This window comes from Python bivittatus, unplaced genomic scaffold, assembly GCF_059951505.1.
Source record: "Python bivittatus isolate LINGU-HERP-01145 unplaced genomic scaffold, Pbiv_v1 ctg000850_np1212, whole genome shotgun sequence".
In the NCBI taxonomy this organism is placed as follows: Eukaryota; Metazoa; Chordata; class Lepidosauria; order Squamata; family Pythonidae; genus Python; species Python bivittatus.
In genome coordinates this window covers 43472044-43499031 of record NW_028277112.1, presented here as the reverse complement: position 1 = coordinate 43499031, position 26988 = coordinate 43472044, and the positions used below count along the sequence as shown (strand labels likewise).

The window sequence follows — 26988 nt, the reverse complement described above, 5'->3', positions numbered from 1 at the left end:
GCCTTCTGTATATCCAAAATAGGGTAATTCTCAGAGTCACTCTTCCAGTCCATTACAGCTTTGCTCTCCATATCATTCTCATAATCAAGCAACTTTGAGTCCATCTTCAGATCCACAGCATCTTATTCCATATCTTCCATGTCTCTCTTATAATCTGGCATTTCTTTAAAGTCCATTTTAAAATCCTTATTCAAGTCATCCTCAACTGCTATTTTATCCAGTGAAGTCATTTCTTCTTCTACAACCTCTGTTAATCCCAGTTTTAAAAATAGTTCCTGGGCACATTGATTCCAAACAGCTAAAAATTCTTCTTTGAAAGAAGGATACTCCTGCATCATGTTGAAAGAGATATTTTCCTTTAATTGGTCTCCATTCCTCTGACCTTGACAGCTCAGTCTTATCTGGGGTTTATTTTCAGAAGTAAAAGTTTCCCAGGACAGATTTTCTTGCAATTAAATCCAAATTCACTTACTATATTTTCTTAAACATTTAAAACAATCCTTAAAAAAAAAGCTGTTTCAAAATCATGTAGCCTCTTAGCTGTCCCCAGTCAACATTCTTAATTCCCTTTGGCTGTTTCCAAACATTAAAATACATATTTTTTTAATCTTTAAACTTACTTTAATCTTTTTTCTTTCAGGATAGTAGGAGATCCTCCCAGTGTACAGCAACTTGTCTTTCAGGAGGTTTTTAATTGGCAAATAAATCACAAATAGGCAGTTTACAGTGTTAATTAAAAGAGGAAGTAAAGCAAATCTAACATCCTTTTGAAGGCTCCACACCACGGCTTGGGTTCGGTGTTTTTCCCTTGACTCCAGAGCACTCCACCCGCTAGAGATTGCTAGACTGCAATCTCTTCACAGGGATTCTCTGTAAGGAGTATCTGTGGGCGATCCTGTCAAACTCCTTTATCTGGAGAGGATTCCAAAGAGCTGAATCTATGCCAGCTCCTCTAACTGCTGTGGGCGTCGGCTCCACAAAAAACGGAGCCGTGTTCAATCGGCCATTTCTTCCCCGGAAGCCGAAACGACTACAAATTGACATCTTAGGCAACAGTGAATTGAGATGGACTGGAATAGGACACTTTCAGTCAGAAGATCACACTGTTTATTACTCTGGGCATGAAAAACAAAGGAGAAATGGTGTTGCTTTTATAGTTAGGAATGATATAGCAAGAACAATACTTGGCTACAATGCAATCAATGACCAAATAATATTGATTAGATTTAGTGGACAACACTTTAATATGATGATCATTCAAGTTTATGCTCCAACCACTGATGCAGAAGAGGAGGAGGTTGATACTTCCATAATCAACCTCAGTTCTTCAACTTGCAGAACATGCAAGCAAGATGCGCTGCTTGTGATTGGTGACTGGAATGCCAAAGTTGGAAACATGAAAGAGGAAAATGTAGTTGGATTGTATGGTTTAGAAAACCAAAATGGAGCAGGAGACTGACTTATCAATTTCTGCCACTCCAATGATTTCTTCATAGTTAACACCATCTTCAAACAATCAAAACGATGCCTCTATACATGGACATCAGCAGATGGGGTATACAGAAATCAAACTGACTATATTATTGCTAAAAGGAGGTGGAGGAGCTAAATTATAGCATAAAAGACATAGCCAAGTACTGGCTGTGGAACAGATCGTGATCTGTTCATGTGCAAGCTCCAAGTTAAGCTAAAGAAGAAGAAGAAAGCCAGTCAGTTTCCATGATATGATCTTGAACATATACCCACTATTTTCAAGGAGAACATCAGGAATCGCTTTGAAGTACTGACTCTCATTGATAGGGAGTCAGAAGAATTATGGAATGAACTTAAAGTAGTTGTTAAGGATGAATGTGAAAAGAGACTGCCAAAAATGAAGAAAGAGAAGAGAGCAAACTGGATGTCAGAATAAACTGTGGAAATTGCCAAGGAGAGAAGTAAGCCAAACCCAAGAAAGACAAACATCTCAGAAAGGAACTTAACAAAGAATTTCAGACAGCTGTTAGAAGAGACAAGAAGCAGTATTACAACAACTTCTGTAAAGACACTGAAGATGGAAACAAACATGGAAAAACAAGGAAAGTCTTTCAAAAGATCTCTGAACTCAGAAGGAGGTTCCAATCTCGAATGGTATGCTAAAGGAGGCCAATGGACAGATAGTAGCTGATTCAAAGGAGGTCAAGGAAGATGGAAGGAGTATATTGAAACACTATACAGTAGAGCTGTCAACATCCAAGATACCTTAGAAGATATTCCTTACTTACAAGAACCTCTAGTATAAGAAGATGAAGTCAGATCAGCACTCCAGTCATTACGAAGTCCGAAAGCTACAGGAACTGATGGAATACCCACTAAAATATGGCAAGCAACAGAAGAAAAATCAGTCAAGATTCTAACCAAACTATGCCAACAAATCCGAAGAATGACACAGTGGCTGACTGATCAGAAGAGATCAGTCTACATTCCAATACCACAAAAGGAGACTTAACAGTGTGCAATCTATCGTACAATATTCTTAATTTCACATGCTAGCCAAATAATGGATCATCCAACACAGATTAGAGCTCTACGTGAAAAAAGAGATGCCAAATGTTCAAGCTGGCTTTAGAAAAGGCTGAGGAACACAAGACATTATTGCTGATTCACAATGGATAATTGAAAAAGCCAAAGAATACCAAAAAGAAGTCAGTATATGCTTCATTGATTATAGAAAAGCCTTTGATTGTGTTGATAGCATCAAGTTGTGGAATGTGCTCAGAAAAATGGGAATCCCAGAACAACTCATTGTCCTCATGAGAAACTGACATACAGGTCAGGAAGCCTGGATATATATAAGAACATGGTGAAACAGACTGGCTCCAAGTTGGCAAAGGAGTGCAACAAGGCTACATACTCTCCCCTTATTTATTCAACTTATATATGGAATATATAGTAAGAGAACCTGGATTGGAAGAAAATGAGCATGGTTTTAAAATTAGAGGAAGAAACATCAATAACCTGCACTATGCTTATGACACTACCCTGACAGCTGAAAGTGCAAAGGAACTGCAAGCCCTAGTACTAAAAGTCAAAGAGCACAGTGAAAAAACTGGGACTAAAACTAAATATAAAGACCAAATTAATGGCAACAGGTAGAACAACCAGCCTTAGAATTGACAACAAAGATATTGAAGTGGTGGATAGCTTCTGCCTTTTAGGATCAACCATCAACAGTAAAGCAACAAGCAGTCAAGAAATGAGCCACAGACTAGCACTTGGTAGAGCAGCCATGAAGGTCTTGGAAAAGATATTCAAATGCCATGGTGTGTCTATACCTACAGAGATCAGAACTGTGCAAGCCATAGTATTCCCTGTGAAACTCTACGGAAGCAAAAGTTGGACTTCAAAGAAGCAGGATAGGAAGAGTATTGATGCTTTTGAACTTTGGTGTTGGAGGAGACTCCAGAGAATATTGTGAACAGCCAAAAAAACAAACTGATGGATCATTGAAGAAATTAACCCAGTGAGGCACAAATGACCAGATTCAAATTATCCTACTTTGGACACATTATGCAAGATTCAGCTCTCTGGAAAAGCCCCTAATGCTGGAAAAGGTAGAAGGAAAGAGAAGAGACCAGGAGCAAGGTGAATGGACTTGTTACAGTTACAAAGGTGACGAGTGCACCGTTGGGAGACATGAAAGAACAGGTTAAGGATAGATCGTCTTGGAGAAAATCTATGTGGTTGCTAGGAGTTGAAAACAACATGATGGCACATAATCAATGACACAAAGATCAGAAACACATAACATGTAGATATCTCAAGTACATAAATTGGAGAATGTTGTCAACAACAAAGCAGACAAGGGCATATGTGGGAAAGGTATGTGTATAAAGAATGAACATGGTGACTGGAGGATTCAGAATGAGCTAACAGTTCTTTAATCAGTATGGCTCATGAATTTTTCTGAATTTTTCCTATCAACATCAGAGCTAGAAATTTGTCTAATTTTAATATAAAAAATAAAACAGCTGTGATTGTTATCCATAACAGATTATGTTAGCAACTGTTCAATACTTTGCTGTAAAACTGGAACCATGAAGATTTGTAGATTAGCAATGGAGAGCATGGCTATAAGGACATTATTACATTGGATGCTAAATCCAATCCAATAATGTCCTTATTTAATCTTTTATATAATGTCCTAAATCACTTGTTTTTCAGAAACTCGTTCTTGCATTTTTTTTTTTCTTCTTTAGACCATCTGTCATTAATCCCTTCTTTTTTGATGCGCGAGTTGATAGGAAAATCAGATATTCCTTTCTTATGGAGCTTTTTCAAACATGCATCTCTTTCAAAAAAGATTTTATTTTTTAGATCTCAGACTCTAAAGGCTAACTTTTTAAAGTAGTTTCTATTTTGCAGGTATCCTGAGTGTACCCCCTAGTTGGTGGGATGCAAGCAACAATATATTGGCTGGCAAGGTAGTCTCTAAATTAATGATCACAGCTTGTACAAAACAGAGTGTGCATGTTTAGGAGAAAACTGGGCATTTAGTTGTAACTGGGGAATATTGGGCAAAGTATGCCACAGCTGGGTAATGTGTTTCTTGTTGTTGTTTTTTCCTGGTCATAGTTTGTAATAAATAAATGAAACTAAGACTAAGACTGGTAACCTAGTCTACTACTGAAAGGCAACACCTGAGACCCTTGACTGACCAAGGCTATGATGGATGTTGGATATCAGTATTTACAGATCCATCAGATGATGACCCTGGTATATGGAAGTTTGCAAATTAGAATGTAAGACAAGTAAATAGTAAAGAACAAAAAAAATAACAAACAAAATGAAATAATAAAAACCAGATATGTAGTATGTTGTGAAACTTAGAGAAAGGAGAAAGATGTACTAGATCTGAATGAAGGGGACTAATTTTGTGGAGCTGATGAATACATGCATGGAAGTGAAAGGGCTGGTTCAATTGTGATTGAAAGGGACAAGATGTATGTCAGATGGTATGAACTGGTGTCATCTAAATTGCTGTTATGAAAGTAAGATAAAGTCACAGCTTAGTGACAGCTACATGTTACACTTCAGTGAACAGTGATAACAAAAGAAACATTATCACCCAAAGCAGGCCAACTCTGCTGGGAGCATATATACATTAAATAAATACAAAAAATATATAAAAATAAGGAACTAGGGGTGAGTTTTGGGAAAATATTTGCAACATTCAGAATTAATGCAACCCAGGAAAAAAATGTTAGGAAGTGTGAATGGATATTTGAGAATGAGATGTTAACTACATAAAAAGTAATTGGGTCAGTCAAATACCCAAGAATGAATGAGAATAGTGACTGCCTGATGAGTATCTGCTTAAAACAAGATACGTTTCAAATAAGCGATTTAAGTATAGGTTTGTGTGTATACCTGGAAAATAAATAAATCAAGAAGCATCACTGATTTAATTCTTTGTGACAAAAGACTGAAAGAATTAGCGAGCAATACAAGGGTGATGGGAGATTTTGAATAAAGGATAATTTTCTTAAGTATCAATGAGTGGAACTTGGGGAAAAATGGATATGAAAGAAAAGGAAAAAAGTGAAACAAACCAGAATGAAATGAATGGCTGCAGAAAGAGAAAGTATAATCCTATATGAAAAAGTATTAGAAAATGAATTAATTTTCTAAAGAATGAATGGAAAGTGGATTTTCATTTCATAAGAAGATATGGATTTTCATTCATAAAGAGAGAAGATGTGGAAGCTATTTGAAACAGAATTTAAAAAAAAATTGAAGTGCCTCTGTGACTTTTTTAAAGTGTGTAAAAACTGCATCTCTGCCTGACAACTGGAAGAATGGAGTCACTGTTCCACTATACAAAGGAAAAGGTAGCAAGAGTGAATGCAAAAACTACAAAATAATTTGTTAAATATGCCTGGGAAGGTGTCTGGCAGGATTCTGATCCAAATGGTATGAGAGATGATGATGAGCAAAATCTGGGAAGTATAGAGCAGGTTGTTTAATGTTTTTATGGATAAATGTATAAGGAATGCTTGTGGTAATGTTAAAGGTGTGAACCTGCATGTATTTTTATATGTAGATGATGTCATGTTTTCAAGTACCAGAATGGTCTGCAGTGAACATTAGACTATGTGATGTATGGAAGCATTTGTATCTAAAAAAATAATGTATCAAAACAAGGTAATTGTATTTGACTGGGAAAATTGAGTGAATAATTACAAGGTATACATAAATGGCAAAAATAGAAGCAAGTAAGTGACTTTGTGTATCCTGGAAGAACATTTACTAAGGATGGGAAAATGGAGAAACAAAATTTAAGATCTGTAAATGCTAGAAGAAAGGCAAAGGGCAGCATATTCTCTGTTGCAAGGAATGGTTGTTTAATGAAAAGAGTGAAAATGGTTGTGTGGGAGCATGCTTCTTCCCAACTTGTAACATGGAAATGAAAGCTAGATCTGACAGGAGAAACATAAAAGTAAGCTGACTGTAGTATGGGGGTACTTAAGAAGTGTATGTGGTAAAACAAGAACAGACAGAGTAAGAATGAATTGGTGCTAAATAACAGTGAACTGAATACAAAATAGGCGACCATGTGAGGTGAGTTAGTCATACAGGTAGTCCTAGTTTAACAACCACTTATTCAGCGACTGTTGGGAAGTTACAACAGCACTGAATAAGGAGACTTAAACTGCTCCTCGTAGTTGTGACTGTTGCAGCGTCCCATGATCATGTGATCGCGATTCAAGCTCTTGGCAACTGGCTCACAATTACAATGGTTGCAGTGTCCCATGGTCACATGATTGACATTTGTGACTTTCACTGCCGGCTTCCAAAAAGCAAAGTCAATGGGGAGCCAGCAGGAGATCACACATGGCAATCACATGACATTGTGCCTAATGACCATGCAGGATTGCTTAATGACAGCAACCAGGACTGCCACAACTGCCACCGTAAATTGGCGCAGTCATGTGATGTTGTGCTTTACGACTGCATCACTTAGCGATGGAGTTGCTGGTCCCAATTACCATTGTTAAGTGATGATTACCTATACAGAGAGGATGATTGTGAATCTAGTACAAAGCAAATATACAAAGAAAGAGTAAACTTGTTGCAGGTAAGGGTACACTCAGTAAGTTGTGATTAGATGAGATGATGAGATCCTCAAAAACAGCATGTTAAGAAGTTTAAAAGTGATTTATAAGGATAGAAACATAAGGACAGTTATACTGAATGGTGTTGGTTTAAACTAGTTTTAACTGTGATTCTTTTTATTATTCAGGCATTTAATTTTTCCAACTTAATATTTCTTGTTCTTTTTCTGCACTTTGTGAATACTGCTTACCCCAAAAGAGACTAGCATGGTCAATATGCATACATGTATGCTATCTTGCAATGGAGTTCTAGATTGCTACTGCCAATAGAATTCCTATTTTGAATTCATTCTACTTCTAAATATGAACATACAGGTAGTCCTTGACTTACGACCATTCATTCAGCGACCATTCAAAGTTACAACAGTGATGAACAAATGGTGGACATGGATGGTCCTTGGACTTATGCCTGTCCCAGCAACCCTGTGGTCATGTGATCGCCATTTGCAACTTTCCCTGCTGGCTTCCCCAGAAAGGCAATGGGGAAGCTGGAAGGGAAGGCTGCAAGTCACTCGGGTAAGTCTCCCCCACCTGCGCACCCTCCCCAGCCCCTCTGCGCTCATGCTGGCTACTGCACACCCCAACCCGCACTGCACCCTGGTGCACCCTACCTCACCTGCATGGTGCCTGTCCCATACCACTGCACCCTCTTCCCGACCCATGCAGTGCCTCTTGAGTACCACCACACACTCTCCCTGACCCGTGCGGCACTTCTCACGCAACCTCAACCCTCCCCCGCACCCCCTCACTCCCTCCTCCACCTGGCAGCAGCCACTTACCTGCCTGCCAGCCTGGGACTTGCAACTTCCTGCCAGCTTCCCCACTGACTTTGGTTGCAGGAATCTGGCAGGAAGTTGCCTTGCCTAATAACTGTGGCATTCAGTTAACGACAGCAACCGGGACTGCAGGGATTGCTATCGCTAAGCGATGAAGTCGCACTTTACAACCGCATTGTTTAGCGACAGAAATTCCAGTCCCAATTGTCGACATAAAATGAGGACTACCTGTATTATTGGTTTGGTTTTCCTCTGCTATTTACCCTCTGCATTACGAGTTCCTAAGAAAGATGAAGAAGCAGATGGTAGTCCTTATATATACAAAGTATATTTTTATTTTCAGATAAAATGCTCAGAACAAGCTAAAAGAAAGCCAAATATCAGAATAAATAACTCACCCACTTTACTTAACAAAGGTGAGAGGAATGCCTCCTGCATTTGAGGGCCATGGGAAGATGCTGTATCCATTTCTCTCTGGGAGGAGCTGATAGCACCAAACCAGGTATGACTCCTTGGCACATCTGGAATGCCAGTGTCTATTTCCATGTTCAAAAAGCTGTCAGCAGACTGTGATTTTAAGAGTTGTTCTCCTATTTCTGGAAATGAGAAATGCAAAAAAGCTGTTGTTCCAACCTTAAACCTATTATTTAAGATTTCATGCCTAATTCATTTCAAGGACTTGGAATCAAATCCTAAAACTTCAGAATGTCTGCTATGAGCTTCAGTATATATTAACAAAGCCACATATAGTAGTGCCTGCACATTCAGAATGAAACCAAACCATTGTTCTTTCCTATGAACACTTTAACTGTAACATTAATCAGCTACACAGTATCCTCTTCCAATAATTATTTGCTGCAGGTTTTTATTCTTTGCTTAAATACAATTTGATTTCAAAGATTGAATTAAACATGTTTAATCTTAATGCACTAAAGTGCAACATAACTTGAATGTAAATTGCCTCTATGGCAATATCAACAATGGATTTGTACAAATATGAAAGTAATCATGCAATCAATCTGGAAACACAGAGTAAAAGGTAACTGCACTTCTGTTCCATTTACTCTAAAGCTACATTTAGTTTCTTCTAACATGAACAAGAGTGAGGGTAAGATACCTGTCCTACATTTTCCATTCTTGAGAGGTGAATTTATGGAACACACTGGAATAATGGGAAATGGCCAAAGAAAATCATTGTGTAATTTCTTCAAGGCAGTCACAAAATCCTCTACACGGGCAGCTCTGGTACGCTCTTTACACAACCAGCCTATCAGCTCAAAGCCCAGCTGCGCAGCAAAGCAACCAAGGTCCTTAAGCCTGATTTCTTCCAGAAGACGTCGAGCATGTCTCCACAGCATCATGTCAATGTACATATTCTCAGCACAATCACTTTCCTTACTCAATCTACAAAAGTGGGGAAAAAAGATGGTTAAAACCAAAGAGTAGTTTCCATTTTATTTATCTGTTTGGCCCAATTTTCTAGGAATCAAATTGGAATTTTGTGAGATTTCAGCATCAAGTAAAATCAGTACTGTAGTATAATCTCTGCAATTTAATATATATAGGGTTGATGTAATGAAATAGACAGCAAGAGACATATATCCTCTTCTACCTTTTGCCAGATGGGCCAGATGGCATGCTCAGAGTTTTTTGCAAGTTAAATTTGCCAGCTGGAAGGTTTTCTCCAGATTGAGACAAACTAATACTGCGATGTCTGAAGAACTCAAAGCCACCACTTGAAGTAGGTTCCTACATGGAAGAAAGGGACAAGAATAGACTGGTTGGAGAAGGGCAGTGTCTACACTGAATAAATTAAATTAAAAGCATAGAGCTGGCTGGCTGAAACTAGAAAAGTAGAGAGCAGGTTTTATAGTGATATATATATTTCTAATGAATTTCAGAATATTGAGTTATTCAAGCAACCCTCCATCAGACATGTGCTCCATGAAAAAGTATCCATCTAGCAGTAATGACTTCAAAAACTCAATAGATATAACTTTCTTGCTTATTTGCTATATTATGACATTAATGCGGGGTGTTCTTTCAGACAGGCTTAATGCTATATTTTATTATTTTTCAAAAAGACTCATAACTTTCTAGGATCAAAAACTCTTTTAGCTTAACAGAAGCAACCACCTGTCCAAGTATCTTGCCATGTGCCACCAAAACAGCATAGGACTAAGCCTGGAAATCCTGCAAACTTCCTGGTTTATTTCTTTGCTTGACTGAAAGTAAATGGTGGCCCTGCTGAAACTGAGAATGCTATGCTATAGTTTGGAGAATATTACTCTTTCCTCCTATTCCCTTTGCTCAAAATACCCAACCATCCAGCTACAAGGAATTTAGAAGCAACAAGTTAGAAATGGCAAAAGCACTAGCACGATTGGGTCTGATGGAGTCATTTTGATTTCCAATACTTTTGCTACACTTCTGCTTCTAAGAGGACTAAAACAACACATATACCTAAACTAGCCTTGTGACACTATTCACAAACAAAGCTAAGCAGACCCTTTGCTTAAGATGCCAAATAAAGGTTACAAGTTCTTGTTACCCTTAACCATCAAATAATCATGTTCACATACAGTGTTAGTTATTAACTAATAAAAAGGACTATGATTTAGTGTACCATTAAAATCCATCCATTGGGGAAAATATCTGATAAGACAACATGCAAGTTAGTAAGTTCCACATATGACTGAATATTTTTTCCAAATTACATCTGGATTACTATCAAACACATTTATGATAGAAGAATTATGCCCCTTTCAAACCTGAGTCGTTGGTGTAGCAGGAGGTGTCTCTGATTCTCCAGAGCCAATGGCTTTCAGAAATCTGATCATGTGCCGACAAAGATCCCATTTTCCCTTCTCCAAAGCTGTATTGAATAGTAGAGTTGCATGCTGCCTACTAACTGCTGGAACTTCCATGTTCTAGAACCAATATAAAACACTTTTTACACAGAAGCCACTTTTTACTTGGAACATCAATAAGCAAGAGAAAAACCTGCAGATAAAAGCATGCATCGAACTGTGCATCTTTCATTTCATTGTGAGAATTCAATAATCATGGCCCTGTTTTACAGTCCATGACTATGATAGGATTGCCAATTGGAAATGGCCTGGAGACACCTATTATATGAATCAGCTCCTCTATATGGGTACTTACACAGATGACTGCATAGTAGCAAATAGGTATATTTCATTCCCAAAGAAAAAGATAATTATCATCCCATCTCTCTTATTTTTTATTTCAGTCATTATTTAATAAATGCATGCTTGTAAGAGAGGAGGTTCTTTCAAAATAATATGCTTGCATCCTTCTGGGTTGCATGTTTAGCACACCATATCACTTTCAGAATAAGATGAGTGAATAAAATTACCTGCAGTATAATAAGGTAAGATGCAGCTGTGTCTAAATCCTGGGCCATTAAACACTCTTCAAACAAGTCTTTTGGATTTCCAACAGCAGCAAAGAGATAATTCCACAGGGCATATTCTGTCTTCCTAGCACAATGAACAACAGTCTGTAGGAAGAGGGGGAACTCTGTAATAAATTTTGCCACAGTGGGAAGGAGAGGATCGGGAATGGGATCCCGTGAGGTAGCTTCTTCTTCCAGCACTTCATGGAGCATCAGTTCTAGTACATGAGGAAAATATGGTAATGTGGCACAAGAGTGAGCCAAAAGCAAGGCTTGTTCGCCCAGGTTCCTCACCAAAAGCTGGCGTAAAATGTGATGGAGGTAGATCTGAGATGTTCTCTCAACAATACAGAAGGGGAAGAGGACCTCTAAATGTTCTATAGCACTGCTGTGAGTGTATAAACAGTCATAAAGCACAGTGTCATTGACAGCACCAAGAACCAAGGCATCTTCAAACAAAACAGCCAAGGGGTAGATATTAATGTGGAAAGGCAGCATGATCCGTCTTGAAAGAAAGGAATGTGGTTTGCGATGGTCTCTGGGAAACAAAGGAAGCCAGACTTTCATACCTGATCCCCCACAGCTGAGCCACAGAGCCTCCAATAAGTGCCGTTTCTGTTTGTTAGAACGGCATGTTGTCCAAACATTTTCTACAGACTGGGCAAGTACAACAGGAGCACAAAATGGCAGCTGAAAACACAGACATAATATTAATTAAGCTATTTTCTCTTGTCCCTTTATGCAAGTTCTTCATAAAGTTTTATATGGCAACACACAAACAATAACTCTGCTGACACGTCATTCTTCCTTACTATAAGCATGATCAAACGTTAGTTTACTAAATTAATATAATTCTCTCGGTTCTCCTTCACAGTTTTTTATATTATCCTGTTACTGCAAGATATTTTCCCATGTTATTTTTAAATAATCAACAACACTGCTCATTGTCTATTATTCTTCACTCTGTATTAATATAAATTGGTTATCAAAGCACAGAAATGAAGGAAAGGTTCATTTAAAAGTAATCTAGAGTTACAAAACTGTCTATATTTGCTACAGATATTAAATCATTCATTTTTAGCTCCCTTCCTTTCGACATTTATGAATATACTGCCATGATTCACACTGTTAGTTGTGTTTGAAAACAGTCTTGCATATTAATCACTATCATACAATGTTGGATAAGCAATTACTATTTGAAAATAATAACTGAAGCAAATTCTAATTTGCGTGTAAAGCAAAGTCAAGAATATACAAAAATTGTAGCCATTTATTAACAAAGAATTCCACTTGCTTTAATTATAAGATCAGCAAAGCATTATACATTTATATTAATTCACAATGTGCATTCCTTTCAGTGAGATCTTCCCATAAGTTAACTCACAAGTTTCCTTTGGTTGGGACTACTGTCCTTTTCTCGTATCTGAGGACCAGATCGATCCCTCTGCACCATGATTAACTGTCCTGCTAAATTTAACATAATGCTCTCTGCTTCACAGGCCTTAAAAAAACAAACAAAACTTTATTATTCTTTTTCATCTCTGCAGGATCTACCATTTTTCTGAAAGTTCAAATGCATCATTATCAGTACTGTATTTATAAAAGCATACTATTTAGTCTCATTCAGTCACACTGGTCATAAGACATAAACCTGGTGACCCAGCTGCCTCCTCTGAGAAGTAAAGATGACTATCATTCAGCATACTGATAACATTAAACTTTATATCCCCTATCTCTCCCAGTAATTTATTTTTTAATGTTGATCATCCCAGAATCATACTGAATCCCCAAGAGTCTTACAGGCAAACTCCCATTCAGAACAACAGCAATTTCTCAATAGCATCACTTTTTAAACCTACTTTACAGGAAGTGGCAAAAACAGAAGCAATCCAAACCACTCCTTCATAAAGCTATTATGTACATTAGTATTCAAAGTTGCCAGGATGCTCAGGAAAATCAGTGTTAATTCAAACACATGCATTTCTCTCCTCTCTTAGAGGAGAGAGGGACCATACTGTTTTCAGTCACAAAGCAAATATTACCACTAGGCTGAAATTAAATGGAAAAAAAATCAAGGATCAGAAAACTGCCTTCATCCCAAAGCAATATGATTTGATCAGCCACATCCCTCTCAGATACCTTGCCCCAATGGTTGGGCAGATTTAAATGAGGGATGGTGTTGTCTTACGTATACTCTTCCCAAGTAGAAAATCTGCTTTCTCTAGCTTAAAATACTCTATCTGTACATACCTGCTGTGGCATTTTCAAGCTGATGCCCGTCTCTGTTCTTACAGATGTCAAAGTAACAGACACAACAAGGAAAGGATGAGGAATATAACGTGACATAGAAACTTCTTGCAGAACCTGAATACTAGTAGTAGGATTAGGGCTGAAAGACAAAGCAAAACCCAGTGCTCATTCTCCTAATAGCCCAAAATAACCATCTGCTGAACTTAAAAAGATACTCAACGTCTTTATCAGTATGTTAGTAATTTTCAGATAATAAAACAACCCTTACAAGACCAAGGTATTGCAAATACTCCATGTAACCAAGTAAACCAAACAGTAATGAAAACAAGTCAGATTACAATAGGCTATACACGGAATTCGTAACCAGATTTTCCTTTGGCAATTTTCTAATGCTACTGTTAATGAAAATGTTTTTCATATTTAAGGTTAGCTTCCTTGGGTGTCCTCCCATGAAGTACCTGCTGAGCTAAACATGATTTAATGCCTGCAATACTGAACTCTGTGTTACTGTTTACAAGGGGGCCAGATCAGAATGAACAAAAGCGAAATGGACACCACTCAAATCTGATTCAGAGGGTTCCACCAGAGGCTACCTGCACTTCCTTCTCCCTCACCCATACTCTAAAACAAAAGCAACAACGAGTAAAACAAATTATGCAATAACATATTCATAGTATACTTACCCATCAGATTTTCTTTTAATACTATAAAGGCAAATGGAACAGTCTGCTCTGAACAAAATTATGATGTCCCGAAAGACACTGAGTAATAATGTTTCTGCCTGCACTTTGGTGATATGAGCAAATGCATTGTCCAGATTGGCTGTTCGTAAATATACCCTTAGCTGAAAGAATAATAATGAATATTATTGATCATATAAGGAGAATTTAAACTAATTTTCAAGCCCCATCCTTTCAAAGCAGCCTGGCTGATCTACACTTTGACTGGGTGATTTTTCATAGAATGGATTTTTCATTTGTATCGTGATACTAACCCTCTTCATTCACTATTCTTTTCCTCATCCTTACTTGGGATGAACAAGCAAGAACATTCTAAATGTAACTTTTAGAATTCAGCTTTTCTTGTTATCCACATATTAAAGCACAATGCAAAAATAATAACAGGCAGACATTAGAACAATTAATTCTACAATATGAACACATAATATAACTTTCATGGAAGCAACCCTTTAACCATCTTTAGAGGGAGAATTCAATTTTTGAACCATCAAACTCATTAGGAAGATTGAATTAACATCACATATAAAAACCTAGGGAATTTCTCTTATCCCAAGTATATTCCAATATAGCCTGCCATAAAATGTCCTTGGAGTAGTAGGATAAGTCTACATTCTTCTCTTGATTTTGTTTGAAAAATATCACTGGGCATTTCTTATCTCAATATGGTAACATCAGTTGTGATAGAAAAATCCATTTACAGAAATAATAGAATTTTGGGGAATACTGTTTTAACCCTAACACCTTCTGAGTACAGAAAAAAAAATGAAAATAACAAGTAGCTGAAATTTGGAGACATTGTTATTGGTATGCAGGTGACAATGTCTTAACATAACTATGTCACAGGCATATTTCTATTTAATGCTGCCAAAAAAGTGCACCAACAGGAGAATTTCAATCTTTTATATTCAAGGTCTGCCTTACCTCTTCCTGGCGGTCACTTAAGTTATAACACGCAATAACAATGAAGTCATTCCACCATGCTAAGCCTCCGGTAACAGTCATATTTTGTTCCTAAAATTAAAAGGAGAGCTAGAATTATTCAACTTTTTAAAAATCCACTGTTAATTCTAACAGCTTATCCATCGAGACTAATACAATTCTGTAACAATAAAAAGATGTTAGTAACATTGCTAATAACATTTAGGGATAAACTTTAGAATACTAATGTTACTGACTCTTGCACAGCCCTGAGTATTTCTAGAAGTCAATCCTAAATGTTATATTTGCCTAATTTACAAGAATTGCAGGTAAGGGGCTTTGACATCACTGTATAATCTTTAGGGATTGAGCTTGAGAAAATAGCACACAGAAACATGCTATCCAACTAGAAACAGTTCGAGCTAGAAATGCCCTGTTTTGAATTCGAAAGAGCCACCTCAAGCTCAAGATGACTGATCTGATCCCACAGGAAATATTCTGATGCTATTCTGAACTTGCTGGAATTGTTTTAATGATTTCGGTGAAGTCTGAGTGGTATTGGAGCAGCCCATTTTCAATTAAAAACAGCTGTTTTGAGCTCAAAACAAGCTTTTTTACATTTGAAATATTTTGCATACCTCCCTTGCTACTGAAAGAGTAATGCTATTGTCTTAAATCTCCAGAAAGCAGAATTTCCCTGGTTAAGAGCCACACCTGATATGTCTCTATAAGGCAAGATGGCTGAATGAGGGGATTAACTTTACCTAAGTGACATGTGCACAGAGTGGATCTACCATCCCCCCTGCCAAATATTCCTTCAAGCTGAGGTTTAAAGGTTTAAAAATATGAGCATGAGAGCAGAAGCAGAGCAAGTTTTGTTTTCTTTCCCGATTCACTCAGTTTATTTTATTTATTTATTACATTATTTAGAACCCACCTTTCAGGATAACGAACCTTCCAAACCAGCTAATAGACAATGTAAATAAAAAATATAATACATATTATTGAGAAACAAACAGAAAACCTCCAGGATTCTTCCTACAGAGCTACGGGTTGTAGCTGCTTTTGGCAGAAGAAAGACTCCAGCTAATCCATTTCTTGGGGGTTGCCCATGGCCTTCCTCCTCCCCCTCTTTTATTTAGTATAATTCACCGCCTCCATTCACAAAGTTGATAAACAAGGGAAAAGAGACAGCTTCACTTGTCTCCAAAATGAATTCTGCCAGAATAGCCAATAGTTCTATTTTTCAGCAAAATTATAAGGAATCCTTTAAAGTATAGTATTACAGGAAAGATATATTTTTACTGGACACTTTCCTCCTTCCTCCTAAAACATGAAATCTCATATCAACCACTGAGTGTTGAGACAAGAAACTACTTCTATGAACATCATTCTAAATGTTTGATATTTAATACATTTTAATTACACACAACAGATTAGTAGCAGTCTATAAACGTCAATGCCATTCTATAAACTGGCAATAATATTTTTAGACAATAATGTTTCTTTCCCCACTGATTAAATTATAATCAGCCACTCACCTGGGTAATGTTTCCGAACAGTTTCCATTTTTTGGAAAGCAGAGAGTAATGTGCAAAACCAAACTTGCCAACTACAGCTACATTCTGCCCCATTTTATCAATGGCTGAAAACTGTTTAGGAAGGAAACAAATGCAACTTGTCAGATCCTTATTAAGAGAGGAATTGTTGTACTATTTGCCCTGTTTCATTAATAATGATTTCTAATACAAGCTGCTCTATCCAATTCATTTCTATAAAATGTGAAGTTTATATCTCAATACAATCAAAATTGTAAAGTACTGACATTTTAAAACAACTCACCCTTATAGGCCAGTTAATCTCTAGATATATATTGTGAATCTTTAAAAGAAGAAAACAAAGCATTATCAAAATTTGCTACAATTACCACACTTCACCAGAGTCAATGTATAAAATATTACATGGCTTCAATTGCAAATGCTTATTCCCAGTTTCAATACGTGATCTATGGGTCAGTATGTCTATGTTAGATATTCAACAATCTTTAGAATATCAGACTGACTGAAAAGAATAAGCTTGTTTAAAATAAGAGGTCAGTCCAACGATAACTATTAACAATAGCGTTTGAATATAACTTATCTTAAAATGTTTAAAATGAATAAATTTTGGTAGGAACCATATATGCCACAATAATTATGTACAGTATTTTTAAAAAAAAAGAAATTAAGGTTGGAAACACTATGAGTTTGTATGCCAAATATACAAATAATTTATCGTACTATGCAAGCCAGTCAGAATCATCATCCAGCACAGATCCTTTTGTATTGCATATTTTATTACCTACAGTCTCTTATATTATCAAGTGTATAATGTTTCTTCTATACAAATTTTCAGTCTCCAAATCTGAGAGACTTGATCTATGGTTACATTTTTATATGCATATCAGCTGTTGAATCTATCTAAATTATTGGAGCTTCTGGTGAGGATCACGGCAAACTAGATGTCCCTGAAAGAGCGGGGATGGCAATACTGTGAAGTTCAGCAGCCAGATCAATGGCGCAAGTCTTTCCAGATAAAGGAGAGATTGTGAGATCGCCCACTTGCACTCCAGACAGCTGCTCCTTGTGAGTAGACTGCAGGAACTGAGGTTTTTGTGGTCATCTTATGAGCCGAGTGGCTAGGAGTCAAAGGATTTCAACCACGCTCACAGCCATAACTGCAGCGTATTATATGGACACAAAGTTCAGCCAAACCTCATTTCTTAACCACTTTTGGATATAATTAATTTATAGCCCAGGAGAGATTTTCTAAGTGGCAGGATAAGATTCTACTTGGTGAGTTATAATTCTTTCTGGATTACAAAGGAATAAAGAAAGAAAAGGGTTTTAAGAACTTAAATATTTCTGGCAAAAAGCTTAACAAGGAGCCAATGTAAGGAAATTTAAAATGGATAAAGGGGACAGTTATTTTGAGAGATTATTTTTTGGTGAAAATGCTTTTGAATAAACTGGAATTAAATTAGACAAATGAACCAGACCTTTATGGGAACATTTTCTGTTTACTATTAGAGAGTGCAGACAATTGGCGAATTTTACAAAGCAAAAGATAAAGGTAATATGAGCTGTGATGCTGATTGTAACTACAGAGTGCCATTAGAAATGAAGGTATTAAAGGCACAGGAAGACAAAAGAGAGAGAGAGAGAGAAAGGGGAAGTTTCCCTTTAGTTTCCCTTTGTTTGAGACACTTTCCTTTTTGAATTACAATATTATAATGACAACCAAAAAAGCGGCAGAGAACCGGTGGCAGAGAGATATATAGTTGTCAATGGTTCTCTTAGATACAATTATTAGAAAGATTTAAAGTAGAGGAAAAAAAATATGGTTCTGATTATTTTAAGACTGAGTTTGAAATAGAATTGTGTACAAATGATGAACATATAACTGCTAAAATGTATAACCTTTTATTGAAATTTGAAACAGAAGAAGTGAAAGAATGTATGATAAAGTGGGCTCAAATTTTGGTTATAATATACAGATGGAACAATGGGAAAATATGTGGCTGAAAGGATTGAAATTTATATTATGTTATAACCTTAAAGAGAATTTTTATAAGATGATGTATCATTGGTATATATCACCAGAGAAATTGTCTAGAATATAAAGGCACTTCAAATTTATGCTGGAAATGTGAACAACAAGAAGGGATATTTTATCATGTTTGGTGGGTGTGTAAAAAAGCTAGAAAATTCTGGATTCGAATACATATACTGAATTCAGAGAATTTTAAAGATGAATATACAATTGAAACCAGAGGTTTTTCTTTTGGGACTGATGGATAAATAGCTGGGAAAAAGTCATAATAACTGCAGTGAGATTATTGTATGCACAAAGATGGAAAGATCTGACATTACCCACAATGGAGGAATGGTTGGTGAAAATGATGGAACTTGCTAAGATGGCTAAATTGACTTCTTTGATCAGAGAAAAGACAAATCTACATTTATTGCAGACTGGAAACCCCCTATAGACCTTTTGCATGAAACAAACAAAAAATGAACTTATGATTTATGGTACTATATAAAGAAGAGAGGTACGTTGTAACCATAGAGTAAGAGGCAAACTTATAAACATACTTATAACTGCTGTAAAGAAAATCGGAAGCTACATCTTTGTATCTCTTCTTTCTTTTCTATTTTTTTTTACTTTTTTTCTTTTCTTGCACTTCTAGCTTTCTCTTTGATTTCTCTTTATTTTTCTTACTTTATATTAGTTTGCATTAGTCTTTTTTTTTAAAGTTTTAATAAAATTATCATCTATCTATCTATCTATCTATCTATCTATCTATCTATCTATCTATCTATCTATCTATCTTATTCTTTATTTTCTGCCTTTCCCCTCACTGTTACTCTCTCACTTTGTTTTAAAACCAGCATTCTCCATGAAGGTCTTTTTGTAAAAGCCACAATTAGATGGAAGCCAAAAGATAGAAGGGACCCGTCTCTTCCCTAACCTCAGTAAAAATGGAACTTTCCTACAGTGGTTCCCAAGAAATATTATAAGGTGAGCTCTAAACATGGAGCTACAGTTTAATGTGTGGTTTGGCCCTTAAGGAAATCAAGTCTTTGGAATTCTTTCTGTTGAGAGGTTGACTTAAATGATTAGAAACACTTTAATCTTGAAAGAAATTAGATTTTAAAATTCAGATATTTACCCATCTGACAGCTAATGACTTTTATTAACTGTCTGTCCTCCTATGTTTAATGATTTGGTGGAACATTAACAACCAATTTGGTTTGTTATTATTTGATTTTACACCCCTACCTTCAAGGAAGTGAATGGTCTAAAACAAACAATTAAAAGCCAAATAAAACAACTAAAATAATACTATAAATCAAAAGACTGGCTGAATTTTTCTGAAATGCAAAGATTGGAAACTAAACTGGTGACTAAAATTCCATAGCTTATGTACTGATGCAAGGACAAGGCCCTCTCCTGCATGCCTGACAGACCAGCATTTGTAAGCACGAACACTTGAAATTAAGTGGATGTGTTAGCCAATCCACTTGTGAGCTGAACAGCCAATGACCTACTTGAGCCTGAGTGGAGAAATAATAATTATTTTACTAGGTTTTATATAGCCGCACACTATTATATGAGATCAGCATACTCAAACCATTAACAAAATTGATTGGCATGTGTATTCTATTTTTCTATAAGGAATGTAAGCAAAAGATTTCAGTTAGGAAGTTCTAACAGTGAAGATGTTTTGATCTTAGTAGACAATGGCTATTACAGAGCTGCGCATAGGGTTTTAATATGGAAGAGTCACACTCAAAGTTCCAAGCAGTTTAGGAGGTAGTCTTGGGAAGTCATTAGTTTTCATTTGATCTTCTCTCACAGCAAATGCTGGCAGGCATTCAAAAACTAAGATATGAAAAAAGGAAGTAGTAAAGTGCCAAGAGAGGAAGTTACCTGTACAACATGCCAATGTCTGTGCCCTAATAAAGTGCTTAAACCCTGAGAATCTAAGCTCCCATATGAAAATTGTCCTCTTTCTCTAACAGTTTTATGTTCAGCATGTGCTGAGGAACTTCTAGGATTTTGAGCTTGCACTACATCACCACAGTTCAAGTACAAGCGATCTTCTCCCTGAAGGAGGACCTGCTCCTGGCTGCTCTGTGAATAAACAAATAAAACCAGTACTTCAGACAGTAAACAGTAACATAAATAAACTTTCAAGGAAAATAAGGAAAACAAAGCTGGAAAAAGATTATTTAAGAGTGGCACCACTTTCATTTTTGAAATAATGTTTGTACAGCAGTATTATTATATACTATTTTATTTACATTTTTTAAAAAACAATTTTAATGCAATCAAACTTAGGCAATGTTTTGACCAAAAAGATAATAAAAGTGACCTAGGACTACAAATCCTAAACACGAATACTTACTATGCAAGGATTAACTGTGAGTGCACTTTTGATGAACTGAAATTGCAAAATACCAAAATGCTTCCCTTTGTTTTTTCTCTCAGTCATTGAATTCCCAGAGTTGTTTGCATCAATTACCCACAAATGATAACCTTCTGATCCCCAGCTCTAAGAAGAAAAACAAAAGAATAGAGTGTATCATTTAAAACAACTGAAACACTAGAATGGAGAAATACTGTGTAGAATTTTCCAACTCAATGAATGTCTAAAATAAAGTTGTCAAATAAATATTGACAACAATAAATATGATGAACAGCACAAATCTCCTCCTTTATATCTCCCGTTCGCACCATTTTCAGATCTTTCCACCGTTCCATATACTACACAGAGCCATATGCGAAGAGAAACAGCAGACAAAATCCCTGCCCAAAGGTGAGCCTTGTTCTCTGAAATATCAATAGTGTTTGCTGAGCACAGGTATCCTAGACATATTCCAATTCCTATGAATGAATAGCCTTGTTATTTTGACAGAAGAAACTACATACTGTGATTTTCTAAGATCTGTCCCAGACAAGATATATAATTTGATAAGCCTTAGGAACCCAAATATTTATCTTTGTGTAAATTAGGTAAACTAAATTAGGTAAAGAAAGTAACTTGAAAACTCTTAGGTCATAACTTTAATGCAGAAAAAAACTCAACATAAGTGCAGTGCCATGGCTTGTGCACTTAGGGAGATTTACAGAGTAATACATAATTCAGTTGAACACAAATTGGTTTTATTTGCATATGATATTCTTTTGCTTATTACTAAACCTCATACTACTATTCCAGTACTGATGCAAATGAGTTGCCATTAGTAAAATAGCAGGATATTCTATTAATCAGTCCAAATTGTAATTGATGCCAATAGGTGAAAATTTAGTTACTCATCCATTTAAGAAATATCAATTTTGTATTTGTACTGAATCTATTAAACATTTAGGTTTGTGCATACCAAAAGATATAACTCATTTAGTAACACCTAATATAAATAAAATATGTAAAGAGGTTTCTTTAGATATGGATAGATGGGAGTTAGTAAACTTCAACCTTTGGGGAAAGGTGAATGCTCTCAAAATGAATATTATTCCCAGATTAATTTATATTCTGAGAGGAATTCCTGTTCAAATATCTGGAAATTATTTTCAGAAAATAATTTTTTTGTTTAGAAAATTTTTATGGGGTTCTTCGATTCCAAGAATATCTTTATAGAAAATGCAACTATCAATTAATGAGGGAAGATTTGGCTTTCTGAATCTGGAGCTATATCATCAAGCTTACCTACTGTCAAGTATTAAATACTGGAAGCCAACAATTGGTGTTAATTTTCCAATTTGGGCAACATTGGAATATACATATATAGCACCTTCGGTTGGATGGACAGTATTAGGATCTAAATACAATAGAACTCTAATATTTTTGGAAACTATTATGTCAGTTAGAAAGCTATGGAATGGAATGTCTAATAAAAAAAGATTTGACCCTTTTTCCCATGCTAAATTGACTCTATGGGGAAACCCAACATTAAAAATTGGGAAAAAGATGGTGATATGGAAAAGCTGGATGGAAGCAGGGATATTGACTCTGGACCAACTGATAGCTGATGAAGATGAACTTTTAACATAATTACAGTGGTAAATCCAGGTTAATTATTGGGAAAATATTAGAATAAAATGTAATTGTGTGTGCCTACATGAGAGAGAAAGAGAGACTAGGAAGATAATAATAAATGATGCTCACCATAGAGCTGATTTTTAGAGGTTCCTTTTTAGTACCATCAGTTCGGTGACTAAAATAAATAGCACAAACAAAATATTAGATTGGATATTAAACATTGGATATTAAACAGGCTTTAAATCTATTTGGTGTTTTAATTCAATACATATGTGCTAATAAGGAGGCATTTTAAATTCCCTATTTCCAAGCCCCTCCTTTTCATCCTTGATATATAAACCAAAATAGCCAATCTTTAGAACAATAGGTATGAGACAAAACAAATATATGCCCACTCCTATTCTAGAGATCTTTACTATCATTTGCACTTTTCTACTAGTTTAACAGTATCACATCATATCAACTTTGTCAACTCCAACAACTATACTAGCCATACAGCCATGAGGAAGCTCTCCTGTAGCTATTAAAAGTATTCCCACTCTGAATGCAGAGGGTATAAGCAGTGCACAAAAAACATAGATCTACGTTTTATACAACAGAGACTAAAGGGAGAAACTGTAGTTGCAGATAAAGCCTCTCATTGACATGTTGTTGAACATTTCAGTTGCCAAAATAACGTGTAGGAGGTAATGAGTATTTTACCTTACTAACTCAGTTGATAGTATATCATGAGATATTAAACAGCTAAGAAAACAAAATAGTTTTCAAAACTTTATGTGGAGTAAATAAAAAGTTAAATAACAGATACACCTTTCTGTTAAATTTTCTAATATGAAACACAACTTACTTACATGAAGTCACCTCCTAGAGTACAAATAAGCTGGGCACCAAATACACTCCATAAAGACAGGCCTCCACATTCCCAGGTCACCATAACAACACAATTATCAGGAGACCATCTGATTAGTTTAACAGCTCCTGTTTTGTTCCAAATATCTTTTGAAAAACAGAAATTGTAGGCAGATTAAAGAACATGTACAGCTTCTTTAATTATTCTGAAGATGGGCAGTAGTTGAATAATATTGATTTATTTGTTGTTAGTATATTTAACTCCCACTTTTCTTCTGGGAGCTCAAAATGGCACACAAGGGAATCATTTCAGTCCCGCAAACACTATTCTCTTGTGTTGAGAAAGAGAGACTAAACTACAAAGTAAAGAGAGGACTAGTATACTGGCTCTGTGGAGTAGGTCACACACATGCGCACGTGCACACACACACAAAAAACATTAACCCTCACAGGATGCAATTTAATTCATTAAACTCAACACAGTTTCATCCTCCTCATGAGATACCTAGAAATAGTACACTAAAGCAGAGTAAGAAGTCATCAGGATGAACGGAAAATGCACATCTCCATTCTGCCCTCCCTCTTTCCTTAGTAGAAGTTATTCTTGCTTCAGGATATGAAGAACTTCACCAGGCAGAGTTCTTAGCTCAGTTGTCATAGATTTTTGGAACCCTGCCACAATTCCTTTCAGGCTAGTAAAAGATACTGGAACAGCATAAGCAAACCTTATAACTAATAGAAGAGAATATACATAGCTCAGGGTTGAACTGTGGAATCCTTGGGGTTCTCTGAGCTTAGCTGTTTTCTTGCAGACATTTCATTAGCCGGGTAACAAAATGTCTGCAAGAAAACAACCCAAGCTCAGAGAACCCCAAGGACTCCACAAACCTTGTAACTGTTTCCAAGCAGCTTTGATTTCTCTAACAAGCCTATAGTCAGAGCATAATACCCAGAAGTACAAAATAAGATTTATAACTTTCTAAACTATGTCTTAGATGTATAAATGTTGGTGCAAAGTAAACCCTTTTTCCCCGTAACCAGCCACTCAATTTCTCTTTGTATGACTAAGCAAGCAATGCATTCATGTTGGGTAACTAGAAGAACAAATCTGGGCTACAAAATCATTATGGCCACTTGATGAAAGAAAAGAACTATGTCAAACCCAGCTCTTTCCTGACCGCTAGAGGTTACTTGCATTTTTTTCAGCTCACATCTGCTAGGTCTATTACTGGTTAACAAACAGCTGTTGACTCCTTAAAAAAAAAAGTTACAGTGTCTTTATGGAGACGGTACTGCCACGAGCACAATGTTGCCAACCTGACTGTACTTTATGAGAGGTTAAAGGACATATTGTCCTTTAACAAAGGCATTAAATTAGTCAGGAAAACATCACTCTGACCTAGAGAACTTTATGGGATGTACATAATTGAATGTACATTGACCCAATTGACTGGATATGTAGCTCAGCCTTTTGGATTGCCACTGTATGCCATACTGTTCACTTGTTATAAATGAATCAAGTTGGGATATCACCAAAAAAAAGACAAACAACTCAACCTGAACTTTAATATGATTGGGCTTACCAGGATATTGCTTGGGTGTTAGTTCCAGTTTGTGAGACAGTTGCATGGCCCCTGTGGAATGATCTATTGTATAAACTTGCACAGAACCACTAGAAAAGAAAGAACACAAGCAATACTGAGACAAGAAATTTAAAAATAAACTAATAACACAAGAATCTGAATTTAAAGAATCTGAATCCCACTTCACATAATTAATTCAAAGACAATTACATTCAGAGGGAAACAAATGTTACAATCATAATAGGGCTGTTTTGATTCAAGAGGGGAAAAGGTAATTTGGGCATGAATGTAGCATCTGCAGGCATCTCCTTAAACCAATTCCAGGTTTAAGATATGACTTCTTAAAAGAATTGCTGATGGGTGCTATATAAACACCCTGCATCCAACTGAATCCACTGGGATCTACTAGACAAATAAATATACACTGTAGCTGTTAGGTTGGATTGGTTGGTTTTCTTAGTTATTTATTCCTTTATATCCTACTTTTTCCCTCCAAAACAGAATCTCCTTCTAGCTCAGTGTTTCTCAACCTTGGCACATTTCAAAGGTATGGACTTCAACTCCCAGAAGTCCAACTCCTAGCTGGCTGGGGAATTCTGGGAGTTGAAGTCCACACCTCTGAAACCAACCTCAACAGTGTTGAGAAGCACTGTTCTAACGAATGAACCAAATTTAAAATAATCATAAAAATAAAACAAATTCAGCCCAAAATACAAAAGACCACAATTAACCATTGGCAGTGATACATTCTTCAAGGATCACCACTTTTATACCATGCAGCAGATAACTTAGAAATGCAATTAATATGAAAATCTTTTAGATGCCAACAGAATTATAACAAAGCAGAAAGATATAAGATCTGGTACAATTACTTCCACACTGCCATTTCATATTACAATACTGGAAAAAACATTCTTATGTTGGGCCACACTCCACCTTGAGTCCAGTTTTGGGCACGACACTTTATGAATGATTCAGAAAACTTGAATCATTTAGGAAAGGGCAACAAGGGTATTTAATGCACTAAAAATTAAGTCTTATGAAGAGGGATTGAAGAAGTTTGGCACATTTAGCCTTGAGGTGAATGAAGGGAATATGACAATCCTCTTCAAATATCTGGAAGGATGAAGGTCAAAACATGTTCCACATCAGTGCAGAATATAAGGCATATAATAATCAGTTTAACTTATAGCAAGGCAACTTGTAAGGAAAACCTGTCCAAATGTCAGAGCAACACGCTATATTTCAATAATATCACTCTAAAATATTTTGAGCATTCTACCACAGGGGAAAAAAAGCAATTCAGAGCAAGCCTTTTGCTCCTTTGTTTTTCATCCTTAAGCATAAAAACATGGGCTGATAATCCATTTTGAGTGCTATTTACCACACATCTTAGCTGCAGGGATGATGATGATAATTTTAATTCCATAATAAACAATGGATACAATGGTTAACCACAGTTTTTACAGACTAAGCCTGGTTGGTCTGGGCAAACAGCCATAGAACTGAGAAGTAATATTGGATGGATTCGCTTCAACTCAAGTCTATTTTTACTACAACAGCAGCAAAAATACACTTCTATAGTTACTGGTTTGAGGCTTTTTTCTAAGACCATGCTTGTACGGTACAAGCTTTGCATCTAATATCACTCAATGAAGACAACAGATTTGTTGCATTTGGCAACCTGAACATTTGACATTATAGCAACAAATGGAAGC

The 26988-nt window shown here is 36.2% G+C and overlaps 1 protein-coding gene across 3 annotated transcripts in view; it reads right to left on the bottom strand.

Annotated features, from left to right (window-relative positions):
* The window catches only part of RIC1 (RIC1 partner of RAB6A GEF complex), a 61344-nt gene that overhangs the window by 6398 nt on the left and 27958 nt on the right, over positions 1 to 26988 (bottom strand). For 2 of the 3 annotated variants that reach the window (XM_088130514.1, XM_088130513.1), the window contains exons 8-24: positions 25271 to 25359; positions 23690 to 23834; positions 22965 to 23013; positions 21204 to 21350; positions 20726 to 20929; positions 17096 to 17134; positions 16795 to 16905; positions 15257 to 15346; positions 14279 to 14439; positions 13596 to 13734; positions 12730 to 12846; positions 11307 to 12035; positions 10699 to 10857; positions 9540 to 9676; positions 9045 to 9331; positions 8326 to 8523; positions 2262 to 2348 (exon numbers count right to left, since the gene is read on the bottom strand). In XM_088130514.1, coding sequence (XP_087986640.1) covers positions 2262 to 2348; positions 8326 to 8523; positions 9045 to 9331; positions 9540 to 9676; positions 10699 to 10857; positions 11307 to 12035; positions 12730 to 12846; positions 13596 to 13734; positions 14279 to 14439; positions 15257 to 15346; positions 16795 to 16905; positions 17096 to 17134; positions 20726 to 20929; positions 21204 to 21350; positions 22965 to 23013; positions 23690 to 23834; positions 25271 to 25359 — 2888 coding nt within the window. The remainder of the gene's footprint in view (positions 1 to 2261; positions 2349 to 8325; positions 8524 to 9044; positions 9332 to 9539; positions 9677 to 10698; positions 10858 to 11306; positions 12036 to 12729; positions 12847 to 13595; positions 13735 to 14278; positions 14440 to 15256; positions 15347 to 16794; positions 16906 to 17095; positions 17135 to 20725; positions 20930 to 21203; positions 21351 to 22964; positions 23014 to 23689; positions 23835 to 25270; positions 25360 to 26988) is intronic. The other variant, XM_007428125.4, reaches the window with a different exon arrangement.